The sequence below is a fragment of the Arvicola amphibius genome, chromosome 2 (assembly GCF_903992535.2).
Source record: "Arvicola amphibius chromosome 2, mArvAmp1.2, whole genome shotgun sequence".
NCBI lineage: Eukaryota > Metazoa > Chordata > Mammalia > Rodentia > Cricetidae > Arvicola > Arvicola amphibius.
This window is the reverse complement of record NC_052048.2, coordinates 170,907,378-170,928,249: the sequence shown is the minus strand read 5'-3', so window position 1 is coordinate 170,928,249 and position 20,872 is coordinate 170,907,378. Positions and strand designations below refer to the sequence as shown.

Genomic DNA, 20,872 nt, shown 5'->3' with positions numbered 1-20,872 from the left:
CAATTTATGGATGATCTTTAATCCAGGGTTTCATCATAAGTAGTTATTTTGAGGCCTTGTTTTATAATGTTTGGAACGTTTAGAGAATAAGAATCTTACAAATTCTTAAGGTATCTACTTCTTTTATGAAAATTTTTAAATTGGGATTTTTTTTTCAATAAACAGAGAAGGAAGAATTAAAAGTGAATAAAGCTTATAGATAGCTTATGCCAAATTAATGTTTTAAGAAAGGAAGAATGGTAGGAATATTACAATGATGCTTGGCCTTAGTCTTTGGGTTTTTTAATCTCCTTTTAGTTGACAATGATTTTTTTCTACTGGTTTGGACACTACTACTATTTTAAAAATGAACTATCCAGTATCTCACTGGCTATTCTAACAGTCAAAATGAACAACTTCTAGAGTAGAGTCATAATTCTGAAAACATTTAGAATGATATTTAGCTTCTTCTTGGATGCAATTTATATGCTGGAGTCTAGATATTCTGATTTTTTTCAGTTTTAATGTCATCTTGATAATTCTGACAATAGACACTTGCCAGAAGATAGTCTTTGGTATTGATATAAAACTGGAAACACGTTATGAGCATTCTTTGCCACCTGTAATTGAGTTGATTTCCTTTAATGCCATTTTACAAGAACAATACTAAGATACAAGACGTATTTGTATAGCTTCAATAATTGGTTTTGTTTTATGGTGTTTGCTTCTGTAATTTCAGTTTTTTTCCCTGAACTTCTATGCCCTGAGTATTTGGAATCGTGTTGAACTTATAGGTTTCCATTAAGTATTTTTCAACTGGCAGCTCAAATGCCACATATTGAGCGATTAACTCATTATGAAAAGAAAGAAAACTGATTATGTGATAATAGGAAAGCATATACTTGTCAAAAAAGAAATAAATCAGTATCGAAAAATCCATCCGCTGTGAGGGATGAGTCCAGTGGTCTATCAGACATACTTGAATATTGACACCTTCCTTTAGCATAGGAAAATGTTTGCAGAAGCTTTTAGTTCCAGTTCTGTATCATGTACTCAGAGCTTTTCTCTTTTGTTGCTTACAGGTGATACTATACCCAACTTCTAATAGCTCCAAGTCAGCAGAATTACACCGAATGATAGTTCCCAAGAACAGTCAGGACTCTGACTTAAAGATCAAATTGGCAGTGCGCATGGATAAACCACCACACTTGAAGCATAGTGGGTGAGTGTTTAAATGTTTTGCCTGCGAATCATTGGACTTGCATTCTGCGTATCACTTATGTGTGTCTGGGGAAGAAACCATTGTATCAGACATTTGTGTGGGATTTTCTCAACAAATTGACACAAGTAAGTTGTTTATGTAGCAAATCTAGTCATATCTCCATAAATAAATAGGTATTCTGTTAATGTAACTGTCTTAGCACCAAAGAATGTTGCTTATTGATTGTATGGATATCACTTTGTTATGGAGAGTTCACCAGAGATGATCACCCAGACACAGTTTACAGCCATTTGAAAGCCTTTATTCCAGCTATCTGGGACTGCACTCTGGTGCTGAGGACCTGAGTGTTGCCATGAGGATGCTTTTATGTGGTATGGCTCCCCTGCAGGCTTTACAGCAGACAGGGCAAAATGATCCACGAAGAGACAAGACTGAAACTCAGCTTAGCCGATTTTACTCTAAGCCTCAATGGACCAAGACTTCTAGACTTCAGACATATTGAAGCACAGCAAAATTTTGGGATAAATTATTCAGATAACAATTAACTCAATCCCAAGTACACAACAATTTAAGACATGTTTTCATTGAGATTCTTCACAAAGTGTATCTGGCTTCTTTCACAAGAATGGGTACTGTTGACTCAGAGATAGTACCCTAAATTTAGGGTCTAGGGATCTCATGACTGAGATAACATAACGCCTCTGGGTGTGGTGTCAGAATTGGCCTGGCCCTAAGATAGCGTGGAAGTCACTTAGATTGTTATAATACACAGTGACCTTGTTCATAAGAGTGGGTTTTAGGGAAGAGAGTCTTGGATAAGTAAAAAAAAAAAAAAAAAACATAAATTCTGGGAGATGCGGGCAGTCTGTCTCATCAGACACAAAAGGATCAGCAGGTTATAAAACTACATCATTCCTAACCTTCCAGGAAGAACAACTGTACACCTCATTCCATTGAAGAGAGGTAAAATGTGTGTTTAACTCTCCTGGCTTCTCCAGGGCTTATCTCTTGTTCTCTACACTTTTCCAGGGGGAAACCACATCCTGGTCTCTCACTCTGCTGCTGCAGGGGGAGGGCGGCACAAGCAGGCACTTTAGCAGAAGCTAAGATAAATTAACTGAGGCATCTTGGCCTCGGGTTCCAGAATAGAGTTGGAAATTTTTCCATGGGGTTCTCCATCAAGGAAGTCAAATTCTGCTAAACCTGAAATGGCCTTAACAAGAATATAAAAGATGAAGGAACCCCTGAATTATCTTGCCCTGGCACAACATATGAGTTACACAGATGTACGGTTATACACAACATATGAGTTACACAGATGTACATTTATACACGACATACGAGTTATACATACTTTTTTAGGAACTAGTCTTCCCATTCCAGGTACAGTGGTGTTTAGGGTAATAGTGGACTCACACCTGATGCTCAGGGCTCTAGAATGGTTAAACTGTCATGGAATATATGAAAGCTAAACAGTGGGTCAGATATGACCCAGAAGGCCATGTGCATTTTGGTAGGAGGGATGTGAGTGTTCGCCCACTGTAAGAGTGAAAACTAAGTCAGTCCCAACGGAGATTGTTGATGGAAACCCAGGAGGTAAAGAGCTTCTCGTCTGGGGATTGCCAGGGTCTAACACAACTGTCATCATTGCTAATGTTCTTTTTCTCCAGTAACGGGAGAGGCACCAGTCCAGAACTAAGTCGGCACTCTTTTTGCTGTTGTTGTTTTGTTTTTGTTTTTGTTTTTGTTTCAAGACAGAATCTCACTGGGTAGCTCTGGCTGTCCTAGAACTCACTACGTACACCAGGCTAGCCTTGAACCCACAGAGATCTACCTGCTTCTGCCTGCCAAGGGCTGGAATTAGGGGCATGTGCCACTGTGCCAGGCTTTGTCTTAACAGAAAATGAATTTTCAAAGGTTTATAGTTCTTTCCAGTTAACACGTTAAGACAAATTTTGACATTCAAATACTATTTGTTTAGAAAGAAGGTGACCTTTTTTTTGTCATTTTTTAATGTCCCAACTGAAGTTTGACCTCCCTCCTCTCCTCTCAGTCCCACCCCACAACTCCCCTCTGTCCCACCCCATCTACTTATCCTTCCTTTTTCTATAGAAAAGGGCAGACCTCCTGTGGATATCAACCATATGTAAGCTTCTATCAGCCCAGGTTAGTTGATTCTGTGTGTTTTCTTAGGGTCTTCATGACCCCTCTGGATCCTATAAACCATCCTCTTCACTCTTTTGCAGGATTCCCCTGCAGGATTCCTCAAGTTCTACCTAAAAATTGGCTGTGGATGCCTGTATTTGTTTTCTTCAGTTGCTGAATAAGGCCTCTCTGATAACAACTGGGCTGGGCACCAATATGTTGTCTCTTGGCCCTGGGCCCCCAGGCAGTATCAGCAGTGAACTTCCTCTCAGTGGCATGGGTCTCAAGCTGACCAGTCATTGATTGGCCACTCCCACAATTTCTGTGCCAACTTTACCCCAAGCATGTCTTGTACACAGAACAAACTATAGGTCTAAGGTTTTGTGGCTGGATTGGTGCCCCATTTTTCCACTGGAAGACTTGCCTGGTTACAGGAGATGACCAGTTCAGGTTCTGTATCCACCATTGCTAGGAGTCTTAACGAGGGCCACTCTCATAGATTTCTGAGAGTTTCCCTTAAACTAGGTTTCTAGCTCGTCTCCAAGAGCCGCCCCCTAATTCCAGTTGTCTCTCCAAGTACTCTTACCCCCCATCGTTCCTCAAGCTGATCCCTCTTGCTCCCAAATGTGACCATTTTTATTACTGTGAGGAGAAATAATTGTTGAAGTGATTCACTTAAGCTTAGCAACAAACTTAGTAGTGTAAAAAATGCATTCCTGTAAGAGGGTCTGGGACTTTTAAGCCCAATCTCCAAAAGCAAGGTAGCACTTGTTGGTTCTGTCAACGAAAACAAATTTGGGTGTTGGGTAGGGATTTATCCACCTATGTATGTCTCTTAGAGAACTGGAATTCAGGAGGTGTAGTGGCATTTCGATTGTATTTTAATAAATACAGACTGCCTGAAGATCTGAGAGTAAAACAGTCCCACTGGTCAGCCTTCCAGACCAGATAATGGCAACACATACCTTTAATCCCAGTAGCGACAATGACACACACCTTTAATCCCAGTAAACACCCTAGTTGCCATAAAAATTGAGTGGTGCATGTCTTTAATCCCAGTGGTGCCCACCTTTAATCCCAGCCTTGGAGAAGAATGTATGATGTGGGGAAGACAGTTCCCAGTCTCATTCTGAGATTTCAGGAGGCAGGATCATCATTTCAAACTGAGGTCGAAGTGAAAGTCAGTGGCTTCTTTTATGCTTTTTGGATCTTCAGGTTGAACCCCAATTTCTGATCCTGAACTTTTATTAATCATGCTTCAAGGAGGCCACAGTATGGTACCTTTAATGTGTTAATATAAAGGAAATTCTAGCTATGATTCAACTCAATACAGATAAAAATCCTGGAATTGACTACTTATAGGTGTTTTTTCCCCACCTACCTGTTCCCTGTAAGTTTGTTCCAAAGATGGACTTTGGAACTCCTTTTCTTCAATCCGGAAGATACAACCACAAGCCTTTCTGAACGTCGAGTAAGGGACTTTGGCTTGTATATAAACAGTTGTAGTAACAAGTGATAAATGCGTTAAGGCAGAAATGGGAATCTGTTGGAAATACCACCTAATTTTATCTGGGGCTGGTTAGTTACAGTCACGCACTACTTCTGACATTTGAAGTCAAGGAAAAGCTCAGCCGGTGGCCAGTGGGAAGGAAGGGTATCTCTGTCATATGACAAGCGTTTACAAAAGGCAGGAGTTCTGAGTGGGCCTTAGTTAGTTGTGACAAGTTGACCGGTTTGCCCAAAGAGCTTTGAGACTAGAGGTCGCTAGTTATGTAAAGTGCTTAGACACTAGTAGAGTTTCTAATTAGGCATAAAAGTATACTGCATGTTCCAGGAACTAGGACATTTCTTTGTTGTTGGCTCTGTACCTCTTTTCTCTTTATGGATGCTTTAATAAGAACTAAGAGTGGCCAAGAGCAAATTGAATAGTCCTGGAGCCCCCAGATAGTGCCAGGAACAAAGATTGAACATGAAGTAAGACATGCACCTTCTGCGGCCCAAACTCCTGTGGGAAGAAATCCTTGCTCTGACCTACCAACTTCTAGTGAAGAACTGGTCAGAGCAGGTGGATCAGCCTAACTGCCTTACAAGGAAGCTGGGGATTAGGGCTGTCTTTCCGTGTATCAAATGAGAATTTGCTTTTTATTACATTTATTTGACTAAATTAAGGTTTTCATAATGGTTCTGCACTTGACTCTCCCCCAAGCTGGAGCTGATGAGAGAATAAATAGGATAATATCATAGTCCGGCAGTTTAATTCATAAAGCCCAAGGAATCACCCAAGGAACCAAAAATGTTCCATGTCCTGGTCATGTAAATCAGTGCCTCTCACTGTGAGGAGGTACTAGGAGTCATTTCTGAGTACTTGGATATCTCTCTGGTTCATAGCAATCAAAACCACTGAATTCTAGAAATGAAAAATATTTATGCTGTTCATCTCCCACACTCAAGAGTTGTGTAGCTAAAGCATTAGCAATATTATATTCCATAATAGTAGTCATTAAAAACAGTTAATATGAATATATCAGAAGTAACAGTTAGCAGCCTTTAAGATTTCGGCACTGTTGTGAAACTGATTGATCCCTGCGAGCAGGAACAGGGTAGAGGCATTTCACCAGGCATCCATTAGAGCAGCTCTTCAATGACTGTTGGGTAAAGGATTTAAATATCCCAAATGTCTGCCATCCACCTAGCTTTATACAATAAAACCTGATTTTACCCAAAGCTAAACTATAATGATTATCTTCTGAGGTACTTCCTAAATAGGTTTTAGCCCACTCAATTACATTTGAAAAAGAAATTGGGAACCCTTTGTCTCCCAGCTTTTATCGTACACTACAGCAATAGTACATAAGGAGAAGTGGGGTTCACAACATTTCTTTGGGACCGGATTATGTTCTGTCAATAATTTATTCGAAAATGAATAACTAACAGAGGAGTAATGAATAATACAACTAAAAGATAAACCAACCTTAAAAGAGACATTAATTCATCTTCAAAATATGGCATAGTTGTTGGTGTTAGTTCAGTGAATTAAACAATAAGTGGAGAGTTTAGGCATTCGCCTTCAGAGCATGTCAGATTTGACACTGATTCTCTAATGTGTTGGTCCTATGAACCTAGTCTCTTTTTCAGTCATATAGAAAACATGTAATCCTTTCTGTGAGGACTCTTAGCATGCATTCTGTTTTACTTATCCCCTTAGATGGCCCATGGATTGACCCTAGTTAGAGTGGGTTTGTGCTCCTTTCCATAAGTGCACATGACTGGGTAGGTACCTGTGTTGGCTGGAAGTCAGGTCAGAGTATTTTTCTCTGCTTTCCACCTTATATATTTTTAAGACATGGTCTCTCGCTGGACCTAGAACTCTCCGTTTCAGCTAGACTAGCTGGCCGTTGAGCTCTGGGGGGGTCTAGCTGTCTACACCCAACCCTGGCACCAGGGTTATAAGTACACTATCACAAGCAGTTTTCTCGCTGAGCCATCTCTTAAGCCCCCACCTTAGATTTTGTCAGCAGTGCTCACTCCATATCGTAAGTGGATTCCCAAGTATATTGTACGTTTTTTAGTCTTGTTTGAATCTCCCTACTATGTGCAGTCAAGTGCATACATGAATATGAATACTGCTAATGAAAATGAGATTTCAATACTCCATAGAGTTTTATGGAAAAAGTTATAAATAGTAAGTGGTGTTTAGTTTTCAAATTTTGTATTTAAAACTATGTAGGATTTTTATATGGAAAATAAAATATATCTTATCCAAAGCTCCTACTACTGATAGCTAATCACTCTGTAACTATACTTTTTGTTTTTGTTTTTTAGAGCAGGTGTAACTATGTGAAAGTGAAAAAAAATGTTTTGATTTGTAGAAAATAAGCCTAATCATGATGCCATTCTTTTAAAACCACACTGGATATTACCATAGAAATTATTAGAAAAGACACTGGATTCATCAATTCTTTTAGACTATTTTCTAGACTGCAGAAACTACACTAAGATAAACCCTGGGGTGAATCATCAGCGAAATTTTCTTTTTTTCTCTCCCCTCCCCCCCATGGCATTCACTCCGGCCTCTTTGCTTCTGTGCATAGCTGGAGAATATAAGTGTTCTGGAACAAATAGATGATACTTTAGCATAGCCTAGTGGCTACGCAGCAGCATTAACCAGAAACTCAAAAATACTAACCTTGTTTATGTACAGTGCTTTCCTCGTTCACAGGATCTTTTTCCTTCAGGAAAAGAAAGGTAATATAAGATGAGACTAATGGGATGCATGACCGACTATTACAAAAGCTGAAACTGTGACCCCAAAAGGAGACAGAAGGACAGTAAAGTGCCTGTGGCATCTGCGTAGAATCGATGTAACAATGATCTATCAAATATCGGAAGTCTGTATAAAGCTGATTGCTTCTCTAATAAAATGAATAGAAGTCTCTTGTTTATATAACTGTAGAAAATTTTTTATCCCAGATAACCAGCCAGATAAAAATCTCAGCCATAGCCGGGCGGTGGTGGCGCACGCCTTAAATCCCAGCACTCGGGAGGCAGAGGCAGGCGGATCTCTGTGAGTTCGAGGCCAGCCTGGTCTACAAGAGCTAGGTCCAGGACAGGCTCTAAAAAAGCTGCAGAGAAACCCTGTCTTGAAAAACCAAAAAAAAAAAGAAAAAAAGAAAAAGAAAAAAAAAATCTCAGCCATATGTTCTAGAGTTTCTCTTTATGTAGAGTCATAATTGATTTCTTATCTATTTGTTGAATGCATAGACACAACTTGTAATATTTTGAAGTCACAAATAATATGGCCCACTTTAATTTACACCATAAATCTATACCGTACACGAGGCTTATTTCTAGCCAGAGGAGGCAATAGCTCAGCTTCTGACAGAAAAACAGGGTAAAAGTCTCCTCTGACCCCGTGTCTCCCAGGACTCCAGTCTGCCCAGCACCCCATGCTTGTCCAGAGGAAGAGCAGTTAGGCCCTCAGACCAGGACATCACAGCGTGCAACTCAAAGTGAGCATTTAACACGGGAGCATTACATTTGCCCCAAGTGAAATGCATCCCTTCTGGGAAAGTCATGTTCCCTGTTTCTATCTTAGATGTATGACCCTCAGCTGGTTAGAAGGACAGGAACACCATGTCTAGGTTTGTTTGTGAGGCCAACCTTTCAGAAATTATTATTCTTCTGTCTTTTATTTTCCAGAGGAAGTTGATTTTTCACTATAAACCACTTTTAGTATGATTTTTTTTTCTTTAGAGCATAGCCATATGTGCCTTCTTGCCTTCACCTACATTTCTGTATAGTTCTATTTGCCTTCCCAGATCAAATGCCTTAGTCTGGATTTATTCTGACTCCATGCATATCTTACTGCTTGCCATATATTGCTGGAACTTCCGGCCAAGTGTTTGCTAGGCTTTCAAGCATAGACTGACTTCCTTGTCCATATATAGTCTTGTAAGAGACGTGTGTGTCCCTCCATAAATAACAGAGCCATCACATTTAGTGTGATAAAGGGGATATGCCAAAAGGTCAGGTTTTTTTTTTTTCCAAATCCCTTCAATTTTCATAGGATCTTCTACATACTAAATCATTAAGAACAGTATTTTCACTTTTTAGGATTTAGTAACAAATATTTGGTAATGGTTAAAACCTTCCAGTGGTCATGCAGGTAATCCTTAAGTCCAATGTTTTAGTTTGCTATGTGGTCCTGGTTTCTCCTTATAAAATGTTTACTCTTAGACTCAAAGTTCATCTTTTCATTATTCTATTTAAGGTTCTTTCTCAGGAGAAGGACCACCTTGACATACATTATATTCTGCTTTATGTGACAAATAAATATCCCCTTCTTCAGACGTCCTTTTTATAGATATAGGGACATATTAGCTGCTTTTCAGGAAAGAGAATTAATTTAGAATATAATCTCATATTTTTCTTTAATTTCTTTTAAATGACGCTGTTATATAGTTATGAAGAGACAAGACTAAAGACATCTTCAACCTAGGCCCCATTTTGTGAAAATCTAACCCAGCAGGCGCCTCACCCCATGTACCTGAAAACTCCAAGAAAAACCACAAACAGCGGCGCAAAAACTACCTGACTGCTAGAGACCTGAGAACAGCCAATCAGAAACTAGACAAACAAATTTTTATAGTTACCAGGTATTTTTGTGGAAAGTTACAAAAATCCCCTCTTGACTTAGAGCCAACTGCAACATAAGCATATTCCCCCTACTTAATCTGGTAGCAACAAGGCATGTAACTCCCTGCTTGCGGTTTATCCCTTTAAAGACCCTTGCACTGTGAACTACAGGCCTTCCACCCTCACCCACTGCGTGAGTGTTTACATGACAGATGAAGCTCCTGCTTGTAAAAGAATAAAGAATAAAGAAACCTTATGTGATTGCATTAGAAAGTCGGCTCTGTGGTGCTCTCACTGGGGGACTGGTGACTTAAGCATAACAGTTACAGGTCATTTTAATTAATGCGAGATGGGTTTTTTTGCTTTATTTTAATTTTTTATTACTTAAAAAAATATCAGTCCAAATTCTCATTCCTCCTCTCCTCCCAGTCCCCTCCCTCTCCCTCCACAGACCCTCCCCCCACCCCTCCAACCCTAAGAGAGTGCCATGCACCCCGTCCTGTGGAAAGTCCAAGGCCCTCCCTACTATGTCTAAGTAGAGCAAGGTTTACATCCAAAAAGAATGGGATCCCATGAAGCCGGTATATGGAATAGAGACACATCCCGGTGTCACTATCAGTGGTCCCTGGGTTTGCCCCAGCTGTCAACCCCCTTCAGAGGGACCAGTTTGATCCCATGCTCGTTTACTCCCAGTCTAGTTGGAATTGGTGAGCTCCCATTAGCTCAATCAAACTGTCTCAATGGATGACCCCCTCATGGTCTTGAATTCCTTGCTCATACTCTCACTCCTTCTGCTCTTCAGCCAGAAAACATTATTCTGAGTGAGGTAACCCAGACCTCCCAAAAACGAATATGGTATGTACTCACTCATAAGTGGATACTAGTCATAAACAAAGGGCAACAAGCCTATAGTTCAGGATCCTAGAGAAACTAAGTAATAAGGTGAACCCAAAGAAAAACATATATAGACCCACCTGGAAATTGGAATCAGACAAAAATCTGGGAGGAAAGGAGGTAGAAGGAAGGGGAGAAGGGGGGTTTGAGGAGTACTTGAGGGAATGGGATAGTTGAGATGGAGGAAGGACAGATATGAGAGCAAGGAAAGAAATGCAAGATGTTTTTAAGTGAATTTACTTAGAAATACTGTGTATTAAATTTTATGAACAGCTAACAAACAGAATTATAGTGAAATTTCTTTCTTTTTTTGTTTTTTGTTTGGGTGATTTTTTTGTTTTTGGAGACAGGGTTTCTCTGTGTAACCCTGGCTATCCTGAAACTTACTTTGTAGACTAGGCTGGCCTCAGACTCACAGAGATCCTCCTGCCTCTGCCTCCAGAGTACTGGGATTAAAGGTATGTGGCACTACACCCTGCTGGTTTCATTTTCTAAATTGTGGGAGAGATTGAAAGTCTTTAGAGTTTCTAAGCATTTGTATTTTGGCAGGTATCTGGTCTATGTAAGAGCAGAAGGATGACAATTTATATAGAAACCAAGCTAGGTCCAGGTCCAAGACACTTGGAGTTCGTATCTCAATGGTGTCACTAACATGGGTAAGCTTGGACATTGGTTTTTTTGCTTTAGTTTCATTGTTTTCAAATGGTGACAGTGGACTAGAAAAGCTGAAAGGCTTCTTGGGCCCAGAGATTTATGGTGTAGTAAGTCCTTTCTTAGTCCTTTGTAAGCACATGATCCACTCATTCCATGCCATGGTGTATACAGTGATACAGAGGACTCTGGTGGAGTGAGTTGAATGTGGTACATTGGAAAAAGAGGAACAGTTTTGGAATTTGAGTCCTTGGAAGGCAAAGACAGGAAGCATGAAGATTAACTTCCATAAGGTTAAGAAAGGTGTAGTAGGAGGCCATTTGTTTGTTCCTGGCTACTCAGTCCCAAAATAATCACACAGAAACTGTATTAACTAAATCACTGTTTAGCCCATTAGCTCTAGATTCTTACTAGCTAACTCTTATATCTTAATTTAACACATCTCTATTAATCTGTGTATTGCCACAAAGCTGTGGCTTATTGGGTAAAGTTCCAGCCTCTGTCTCCAGCCTGGCTACATAGCTTCTCACTGACTCTGCCTTCTTTCTCTCAGTTTAGTTTTCCCCACATACCTAAATTCTGCCTTGCTCAGGCCTAAGGCAGATTATTAACCAATGGTATTCATAGCATACAGAGGGGAATGGATGTTTTTCTTTGTTTATAGTGTTGGTTGCAAGTTGTTATGGATAATGGTCAGGAAGAAAGCTAAATAAAGGTGATTAGATTTAGAGTTCTTGTTTTGAAAAAAAAAGGTGGGGGAAGAGGTGCTATGGGACAGTGATCTGGTCCCCTGTAAAGCTTTATCAGTTGTATTTTAATAAAACACTGATGGGTGGGAACCAGGTAGGAAGTATAGGTGGGACAACGAGAACAGGAGAATTCTGGAAAAAGTCAGTTGACAGTCATTATCCAGGCACAGAGGAATCAAGATGAGAATGCCTCATTGAAAAAGGTACCAAGCCACGTGGCTAACACAGTCAAGAATTATGAGCTATTGTAAATTATAAGAGTTAATAAGGAGCCTGAGCTAATAGGCCAACCAGTTCATATTTTATGTGGACCTCTGTGTGTTACTTTGAGACTGAAAGACTGCACACCAGGCGGGACAGAAACCTTTGTCAACAGAAAGGTTTTAATTATATTTTTGAAAGCACATAATATGCAATTAACTGTACTCTTGGAATTAAGAATAGATACCTATGAACTTTAGAAATATAATTTATTAAACATAGCAGAACAATCCAACAAAACTGCTGGTGAATTTTTCTCTTCTTGCCTTTGTAGATTTTCTATGATATACCTGTGAAAGAATGTAGTGTCAAACTAAAAAATAATATTTTTCTTTTAATTAAAATTTATTAAAGAAATTTATTAAAAATCCTGGAAATCTGTTTGAGAGTATTCTTGAATGTAAGCCTGGAGTACCTAGACATTTAATGTTTAAGCGTGTATCTGGGCCCAGGAATATGAATCTTAGAATTAACCTAAGGATTCTGAGAAATGTATAAACCTCTCCCTAACTCAGTTTTCTCAGAAGCGAAATGTAAATTATGGATGAGCTACCTCAATAAAGGACAAGCAGTAGCTAATATCTAAAAAGTGTTCAGGGAGTGCTGGGCAAGGTCACAGTGTCCCACATATTACAGCTCATGCTAGAACCCAAAGACGGAAGTTTTGCCGGGCGGTGGTGGCGCACGCCTTTAATCCCAGCACTCGGGAGGCAGAGGCAGGCGGATCTCTGTGAGTTCGAGACCAGCCTGGTCTACAAGAGCTAGTTCCAGGATAGGCTCTAAAGCTGCAGAGAAACCCTGTCTCAAAAAACCAAAAAAAAAAAAAAAAAAAAAAAGACGGAAGTTTTGGTAGATATACAAGTATAAGAAAGGGGAGACATTAAAATATAAAATTATAAAAAGCCATTTTATATTTTATAACCTCCTCCAGCTTCTGACCCCTTTCTCCCTTAATTCCTCTTGAGCATAATGACTGTACTCTGGGAGGCCTGTGCTGCCAGTTCTGGGCCTCTAGTCATTTGCTCCTTCTTTTTCTGTCTTTTAAGGTACGTCCTGAGATTGCTAACTCATCTTTAAGCTCCTTTAATTTAGGAAATTTATTTCTCCTCCCCCAGGCCGCCCCATTTCTTTTTTAAATTCTACATACATTCACTCACTCATGCATTTAAATCTACAAAATTTATGTGTTGATTAAACACAATTTTGAAATGTGTATACACTATTAAATGGCTGTCGTGGTACTTCACATGTGTTTTAATATCCGTAACATTTTTATGATAAGACCATTTAAATTATCAGCAATTTTCATAAAAACTTTATTATTGACTCTAAATATTAACTTTAAAAGTTTAAAACTTTTCCAGTTGCATGATCCTCACCTGCTCTTCATGTTCAGGATGCTAGTCTTAACTTCATCTCCATTATTTTTGTTCTTCACTTAAGAAGGCATCCATAAGCCCAAACACCTTACTCAACACTTAATGGCAAAGTGACTTTTATTTTGTGGTTACCATGGTACTCAAGACATTCATGTAATTGAATATTCTAATTTTATAATGTAAATATTTTATGAAAATAATCACTGGGAGAGATTAGTGCTGTTGTGATTAGATCTCCAAGACCCTTTACCATTGCTGGTGCTGTAGTGCTGACCCCCGTTGTCTTCTATGAGGTCCCTAAAAAGAGCCATGTCCACAGAGTCCTGCCCCAACTCCACTACAGTGTATCTCTTTTCTCACAGCTTGCTCTCGTTGAACTGGCTTTGTTGGGTTTTTTTTTTTTAAAGCTGTCTGACGTGGTATTAAATGTACATATAAGAAATTTAAAAAGTAAAAATTACATATACATATAATTAAATAAATAATATTTAAGATTCCTAGAAGCAGGGAAGATGGCTCAGTGCTGTGGAAGTATGAGGACTTGAGTTCAGATTCCCAACATTTGCATTAAAAAAGCAGGCGGGGTAGTATGTTTCTGTTATCCTAGCACTAGGGAGACACAGATGCATCCCTTATCCGGTCCCCCTCACCATATTGATAGGCTCCATGTTCAATGAAAGACCCTTTCTCAGAAAATAAGGTTGAGAGCTACTATGGAGGACATCCAGTATCATCCTTTATACACACCCAAACAAACACACACAACAGATGATAGATGATTGATAGATAGATGATAGATAGATAGATAGATGATAGATAGATAGATAGATAGATAGATAGATAGATAGATAGATAGATAGATAGATATAGATAGATAGATGATAGATAGAAAGCATTTCTTAACATTCATCCTAGAATTATTTATATCACTAAAGGTGTGACATTAATAATCATTGTACTAATCATTGCTTCACCAGTTAGTCAGAAAAGGAAAGTACAAGTTGTCCTCTGTTTTAAAAAACAATGTTTTCCATTTTTTGAAAAGCAAATGTCTTTTTAATGTTAACGTTTTTAATACTTTATACTATGCTGTGGGACAGCAGTCTTGTACCCTATAAAGTTTTGTTACTCCTATTTTAATAAAACACTGATTGGCCAGTAACCAGGCAGGAAGTATATATAGACAGGGCGACCAGAACAGGAGAATTCTGGGAAGAGGAAAGGCTCAGTCGGCAGACAATACAGGAAGCCAGATATAGAGGAAGCAAGATGAGAACGCCTCACTGATAAAAGGTACCTAGCCATGTGACTAACATAGACAAGAATTATAGATGTAAGAGTTAATAAGAAGCCTGAGCTGATAGGCCAACCAGTTTATAATTAATGTAAGCCTCTGTGTCTTTCTTTGGGATAAATAGCTGCGTGACTGGGCAGAACAGAAACCTGTCAATAATACTACATTTGGCACACCCAGTTCTGCCAGTTCTGGGTAGAAGATGGCTCTGTTCTTTTTTTTTTTTTTTCTATCACGTTTCCATGTAAGGAAGCAAAGGTTACCTTCCAAACCAAAATCTATCACTGTGGTATCAACGGCCAAGGAGTCATCTACCTAGTCATTCTTAAAGACAGCTGGAGTTTTGCTTTGATTATTTCAAGGATTTTGATGTCTGTTCATGGTTAACAAAGACTATAACCCTGAGAAACCTCTGAAGGGAGGCATAGCTGTTCAGTATCTGAGTAACAGAGCAGAACATTAAAGACATGCCGCACAATTCCCATAATCTATTTGCACTGTGAAGGAGCAAATCACTGTGCTGCAGATTGTTCCAGCCTGGAAAGTCAGGCCTTTTGCATATGCTACCCTCTGTTCTCATCCTTTAAAGGATGATAGATCCCTCCCCCAAAAAAGAAATGGTGCCAAGAGTGAACTTGGTAGCTCTAGATTAGTTATATTTAAAAACAAACAAATGGATCTAGCTTGCCTACTTGCAGGCCCTACTTCTCTGAGATATAATGTTGTATTGTGTGAAGTAATAGGGATGCTAATCTTAAAGTCTACCAAATAATAGTCTATCATCTATAATACATTATAAAAATGACGAGAGAATGCCATCCGTATTAAGCTCAGTTCTTTTTGTTGGTCTGTGGTTCCTACTGTTATGGACTTTCAAATGTTATTTCTGACTTTTACATTTCTGTTTGTAGTGAAAAGATTTTCCTTCGGACTAAACTTTAACATTAGCCAAAATGATCAGCTTATATATCCAATAAAGAGCTCCCTGGGTAAAGAAAATAAAAATTACAAAATGAACAAAACACTGAAATCCACCAGCCAGCCACAGTAAAGCAGAGGGCGTACTGAGGTTGAGAAACATCAAAGAAAATGGATAAAGTTATCACAACCAATGTCCACTCCCTCTTATTGGGCAGGGTATGCCTCTTTTTTTCTAAGAGACACAAACTCCTGTACATTTAGTTTTTAATTGAGTTTAAGCAAAATGTTACAATTGTAGAATAGAACCTCGTTATGTTTTCAAAACATCTCCTGAGTTAGAAACAAATATGTGTTACTTCCTCAAAAATTTAGCCATCAGTTTACTAATATATCTGAAAGAAACAAAGGGTTCGGTGTGTTTGTATTGCATACATGAATACTAAATTGTGTTGAGACAAAATGAAAATTTCCTGAAGGATTGTATGTTACCATAGCAGTGCACGTTCATTAGTGCCCCGGATGGGAGACCCATGTGCCTCCTAGGATTCCCATCACTAAATGATCTCACCAAAAGTTACTTGACCTTCCTAAATTCACTTGTTCATATTCAAAATTACATCTATAATCACTTATTTCCAAAAGTCGGTATGTGCTAAATGAGTTATTCTCAATTAAATTCCTATTATTTTGTCTGGCACATAATAATTCATTTTTGTTATTGATACCTGAAACAGTCATCTAAATAACTTAGAAACTAAAATCCTGTTAAGATTTTATTGTTATCTGTGTGAAGGTAGTGAGGTTACGTGATGCGGTAGTGGATCACACATGGCGTGTCACGTGGTAGGTCATGGCATATCACAAGATAGGTCAAAGACAACTTCATTGAGTCATTCTCCTCTTTCACATTTGATTGAGTTTCCAGATTCAGATTCAGGTTTTTATGCTTGCATAGTAAATACTTTACCTGCAAAGCTATCTAGCTGGGCCTTGTGTTTTAATATTTTAATGTACTTTCTTTTATTCTTATCTCATACAGTATATTCTTACTACAGTTTCCCTTCCCTCCACTCTTGCCAGACTCCCCGCTGTTCTGCTCTCCCCTAGATCCATTCCTCCCCCATTTCCCTTCAGAAAAGGGGAGACCTTCCAGGGATATCGGCTGAATACGGCCTAACAAGATACAGTAAGACTAGGCACAAACCATCATATCAAGACTGGAAGAGGAAAAGAGGAAGAGGAAAAGAGGCAAAAGAGTCACAGACACCCCCACTCCCAGTGTCAGGAGTCCCACAACAACACCAAGCTAAGCAGTCATAACATATATGCAGAGAACCTAGCATAGACCCATGCAGGCTCCGTGATTGCCACCTCGGTCTCTGTTAGCTCCTCTGAGCCCTGTTTTGGTGATTCTGTGACCTCTCTGGCTCTTACCATTCTTCCCCTCTCTCTCTGCAGCAGGGTTCCCTCTGAGCTCCAAGGGGAGGGACACAATGGAGATTTCATTTGGACTCTCTCTCCAAATGGTTGTATTTGGGTCCTTTCTTACTCTGTGATATTTCCTTATTACTGTAGTAATATGTATATAGATGAAGCATACATGGGCATTCCATATATGCCAGGACATAAAATATATATGTATGTATGTATGTATATATATATATATATATTATGTGATATATATAATCATTTGTATTATATATTCCTTACACATAAATTTAAAATTACCAGAGAAACATGAAAAGATATTTCAAATCACATTAACATATCACTTCAAAAATACAGTTAGGTATAGAAGAATTAAATATATATATTTTTTCTTATATCTTTGCATATATCTGTTCTTTTACCTTATTTTTTTTACACTTTTTTTTTTTCAAGAAGTGATATTTCTGCCATCATTAAGCACTCTCTGTGTATTTATTGTTCTATTACGGTCATGTGAGTAAATGGTTAAAAATTATTTCCTAATTAAAATTATTCCTACATCTTACATTTCTACTAAATCGATTGGTTGTAATAAATCATATAATATGAAAATTGAACTTTGTGAAACAGAGCACAAATTGCATTAATGATTGATAGGTAATAAGTGTCAAATGAAAAAAAATGTTAGACAAGGAGTAGAAAGTGTTTATCCTGCGACCAAACACCCAGTGAATGGTTTAGAGCTGTGATCATGCCTTTAATGTTTCCCATGGTAATTGTCAGGAAGAGGTAGGAAGAATCATGGGACCTCAATAATATGCCTTGCCATTTTAATTGCGAAGAGAAGCAAAGGAATCTTAATTGCTTGGAGATGCATTACTAATTAAAGTGTCACTCTATATTCAGGCTAAAATAATTAGTTTGAATATTTGTAGGAGCTGAGATATAAATTTAGTTCCAAATTCAGGAACATACCCACAACAGACTTTGTTAAAATGATTTATGGTTAAGAAAGGTTAACAGTCATGAAATTTTAAATGTTTCTTTAATTTTGTACAATTTAAATTTCATTGGATTATTGAACTTGAAAGAATGGAGTTCACAGTATTTTAAAACTTGGTATGTTCTTATTCAATTTCTATAACAAAGATAAATTCCTGAAATGCCTTAAGATTTCTGGGATGCAGCTAATTTTTCCCTTACTTGTTTCAACGTTTATTACAACTGGGAAATATGCTTCCCTAGAAACAAGTGCATCAACATAGTTATAACATAGTATATGGATTCCAAGTTGTGTCAGAAATACACAGCAACTTTTACAAATGTCTTGATGTTCAGTGAACTTTAAACAGTAGAGCTAAAATTCCCAATTTTTCTAAGGCTAATTAAACCCTACATACTCAAAAAAAAGGTTTAAAAATTGGAAAGTAAAATTGGAAAAAAAATAAAGAAATCAGGTGTTGAGTGTTACTTGACACATGTCGTCACTTAACACCATCAGCTGATGTTTCGTAAAGGAATAGGAAGCTGGAGCCACAGTTAAAAGCACTGGCTATTCTTCCAGAAGACCCAGGTTCCATTCTGAACACCCACATGGCAGTTCATAGCTGTCTGTAACTCCAATTCCAGGGGATTCAACGCTCTCTTCTAGATTCTGTAGGCCTCAAGCATACCTGTGGTCCACAGACATGCATATTGGCTAAACACCACCCACATGCATCAAACAAAAATGAATACATTTTTTAAAAAAAATTAAAGATATACTAGGAAAAGTACAAACATAAAAATGAACAAAACTCTTTTCTTTCACATGGTTATTACATAAAAATGTGGTCGTGTCTCACGGATAAGATTTACATTTAAAAGCTACACAATTGTGAATAATCAACTGTTTCTACTACTTTCTCCACAACTGTATTTATTATAGAGGAGACTCATAGCTTTGTCCTGGTTGCCTTAACCTGTTTTCTTAAGAAGAGCGGTGTAGTGATATTTTATTTTTATTTTAATAAATAAAGTTTGCCTGAAGATCAGAGTGCAAAGCTAAGTCACTAGAGGCGAGGCAGTGGTGGTACGCACGCACCTTCGATCCTAGGACTTGGAAGACAGGTGCAGATGGATCTCTGTGAATTCAGAGCTACCCTGAGCTGCATAAGATCAATCCAGAAATAGATCCAGGTGGAGGTGGCTCACACTTTTAATCCCCGTGTTTGGGAATCATACACCTTTAATCCCAGCTCTAGGGAAATGGAGGCAGGAACGATGTGGCTCGGCAGAGAGAAGAATATAAAGGGGAAAAAAATAGGAACTCACTGGAGTATAGAGTCTGAGGTTTTTTGGAGACAGTACAGTCTAGACCATCTTGAGGATCACAGTCTGAGCATTGATGGAGGTAAAATAGCTTACTGTGCTGCTTCTCTGATCTTCAGCTTTAACCTCTTTATCTGTTTCTAGGATTTTATTATTCATGCTGCAGAGGAGAAAAGAAATCACATCCCTCATTTCATAATGTATGGTTACTAGGCTTCCCTCTATTTGACTTAGACATTGCATGCCTCCTCTCAGGGTCTACTCTGCTCATGTTGCTATCCAGTCTTTCAGACTGTAGTGGACAGGGTATCTTTGCATGTCATATATCTGTATAAAACAGGCAGCCCCCCTTTTTTGCTACAGTGTGTGCTTCAAATTGAGATATATTGTGCTATAGATATTCAACTTTATTTTCCCGACACATTGAGTATTTGGATCCTGTCCTGATGTGGGAGGGTCTTCTGTTTGAGTTGATTTCATTGGTTAATACAGAAACTGCCTGACTCATTTGATTGGCCATCCCTTAGGTGGGCGGAGTAGACAGAACAGAATGCTGGGAAGGGAACTTAATAAATCGCCATGCCTCTGCTCTCTGGGTCAGTCGCGATGAAGCTCTGGCCCAAGATGGACATACGCTAGGATCTTCCCAGTAAGGCACCACTTTGTGGTGCTACACAGATTATTAGATACGGGTTAATCAAGATGTGAGTAAGAGGCTGGAACTAATGGGCCAGGCAATGTTTAAAAGAATACAGTTTCCATGTAATTATTTTGGGGCATAAGCTAGCCAGGTGGCCAAGAGCCGGGCGGCGGGAATGCAGCCCGCAGCTCCATACTACACTGTCCTTCTTTTCTCTTAAACATCTGGGTAGGTGCATGTGCACTGAAGCATGGTGCTAATAGTCTAGGATTTCCTCCGTCTTGTTACCTGTTTTGCTCTCAAGCGTGCTCAGGAAAATGGAAGTACAACTTGCAGTACAATTTTTACAAACATTCCGATAGGTCTCGGGAAGCCGGAGTTGTTTTCACTAGCATGAAACAGCCTTTAAAATGAGAATTTTAAATTGCCATGAAACCTTTGCTAAGTTTCAAATGCATTTAAGTGTTGACTTCAGTAACAAGAAGTTATTTCCTTTGAATATAAGAACATGTAGTAGACAGTAACAAAATATTTGGAACAACTTTGCTTTTTTCCCCATTAAAATCATGTGAACACACTAGAAAACTACTTTAATACAACTATTTATGAAAATAAAGCATGCATTTATTACCTGGTAGACAATCACAATTTTAGAGTAATCTTATATTACATTACATTATTATTTACTAGCAAAACGTTGCAGTATGTGACTATATATATATAGACCTAGAACATCAAAACAAAGCAGAACTATTATATAAAACATGCTGAAGTACGAAGAACTTTATATTCTTGTTCATATTATTCATCTCTGGGAGATTACAGGTGCGATTAATGAAGTAGAGAGGGGTTGCGTCATATCTA

The 20,872-nt window shown here is 38.5% G+C and overlaps 1 protein-coding gene across 8 annotated transcripts in view; it reads left to right on the top strand.

The window, feature by feature from the left end:
- Positions 1–20,872, top strand: part of Cadps2 (calcium dependent secretion activator 2) — a 510,179-nt gene that overhangs the window by 290,737 nt on the left and 198,570 nt on the right. For all 8 annotated transcript variants that reach the window (XM_038320974.1, XM_038320981.1, XM_038320973.1 and 5 more), the window contains exon 8: positions 1,062–1,201. In XM_038320974.1, coding sequence (XP_038176902.1) covers positions 1,062–1,201 — 140 coding nt within the window. The remainder of the gene's footprint in view (positions 1–1,061; positions 1,202–20,872) is intronic.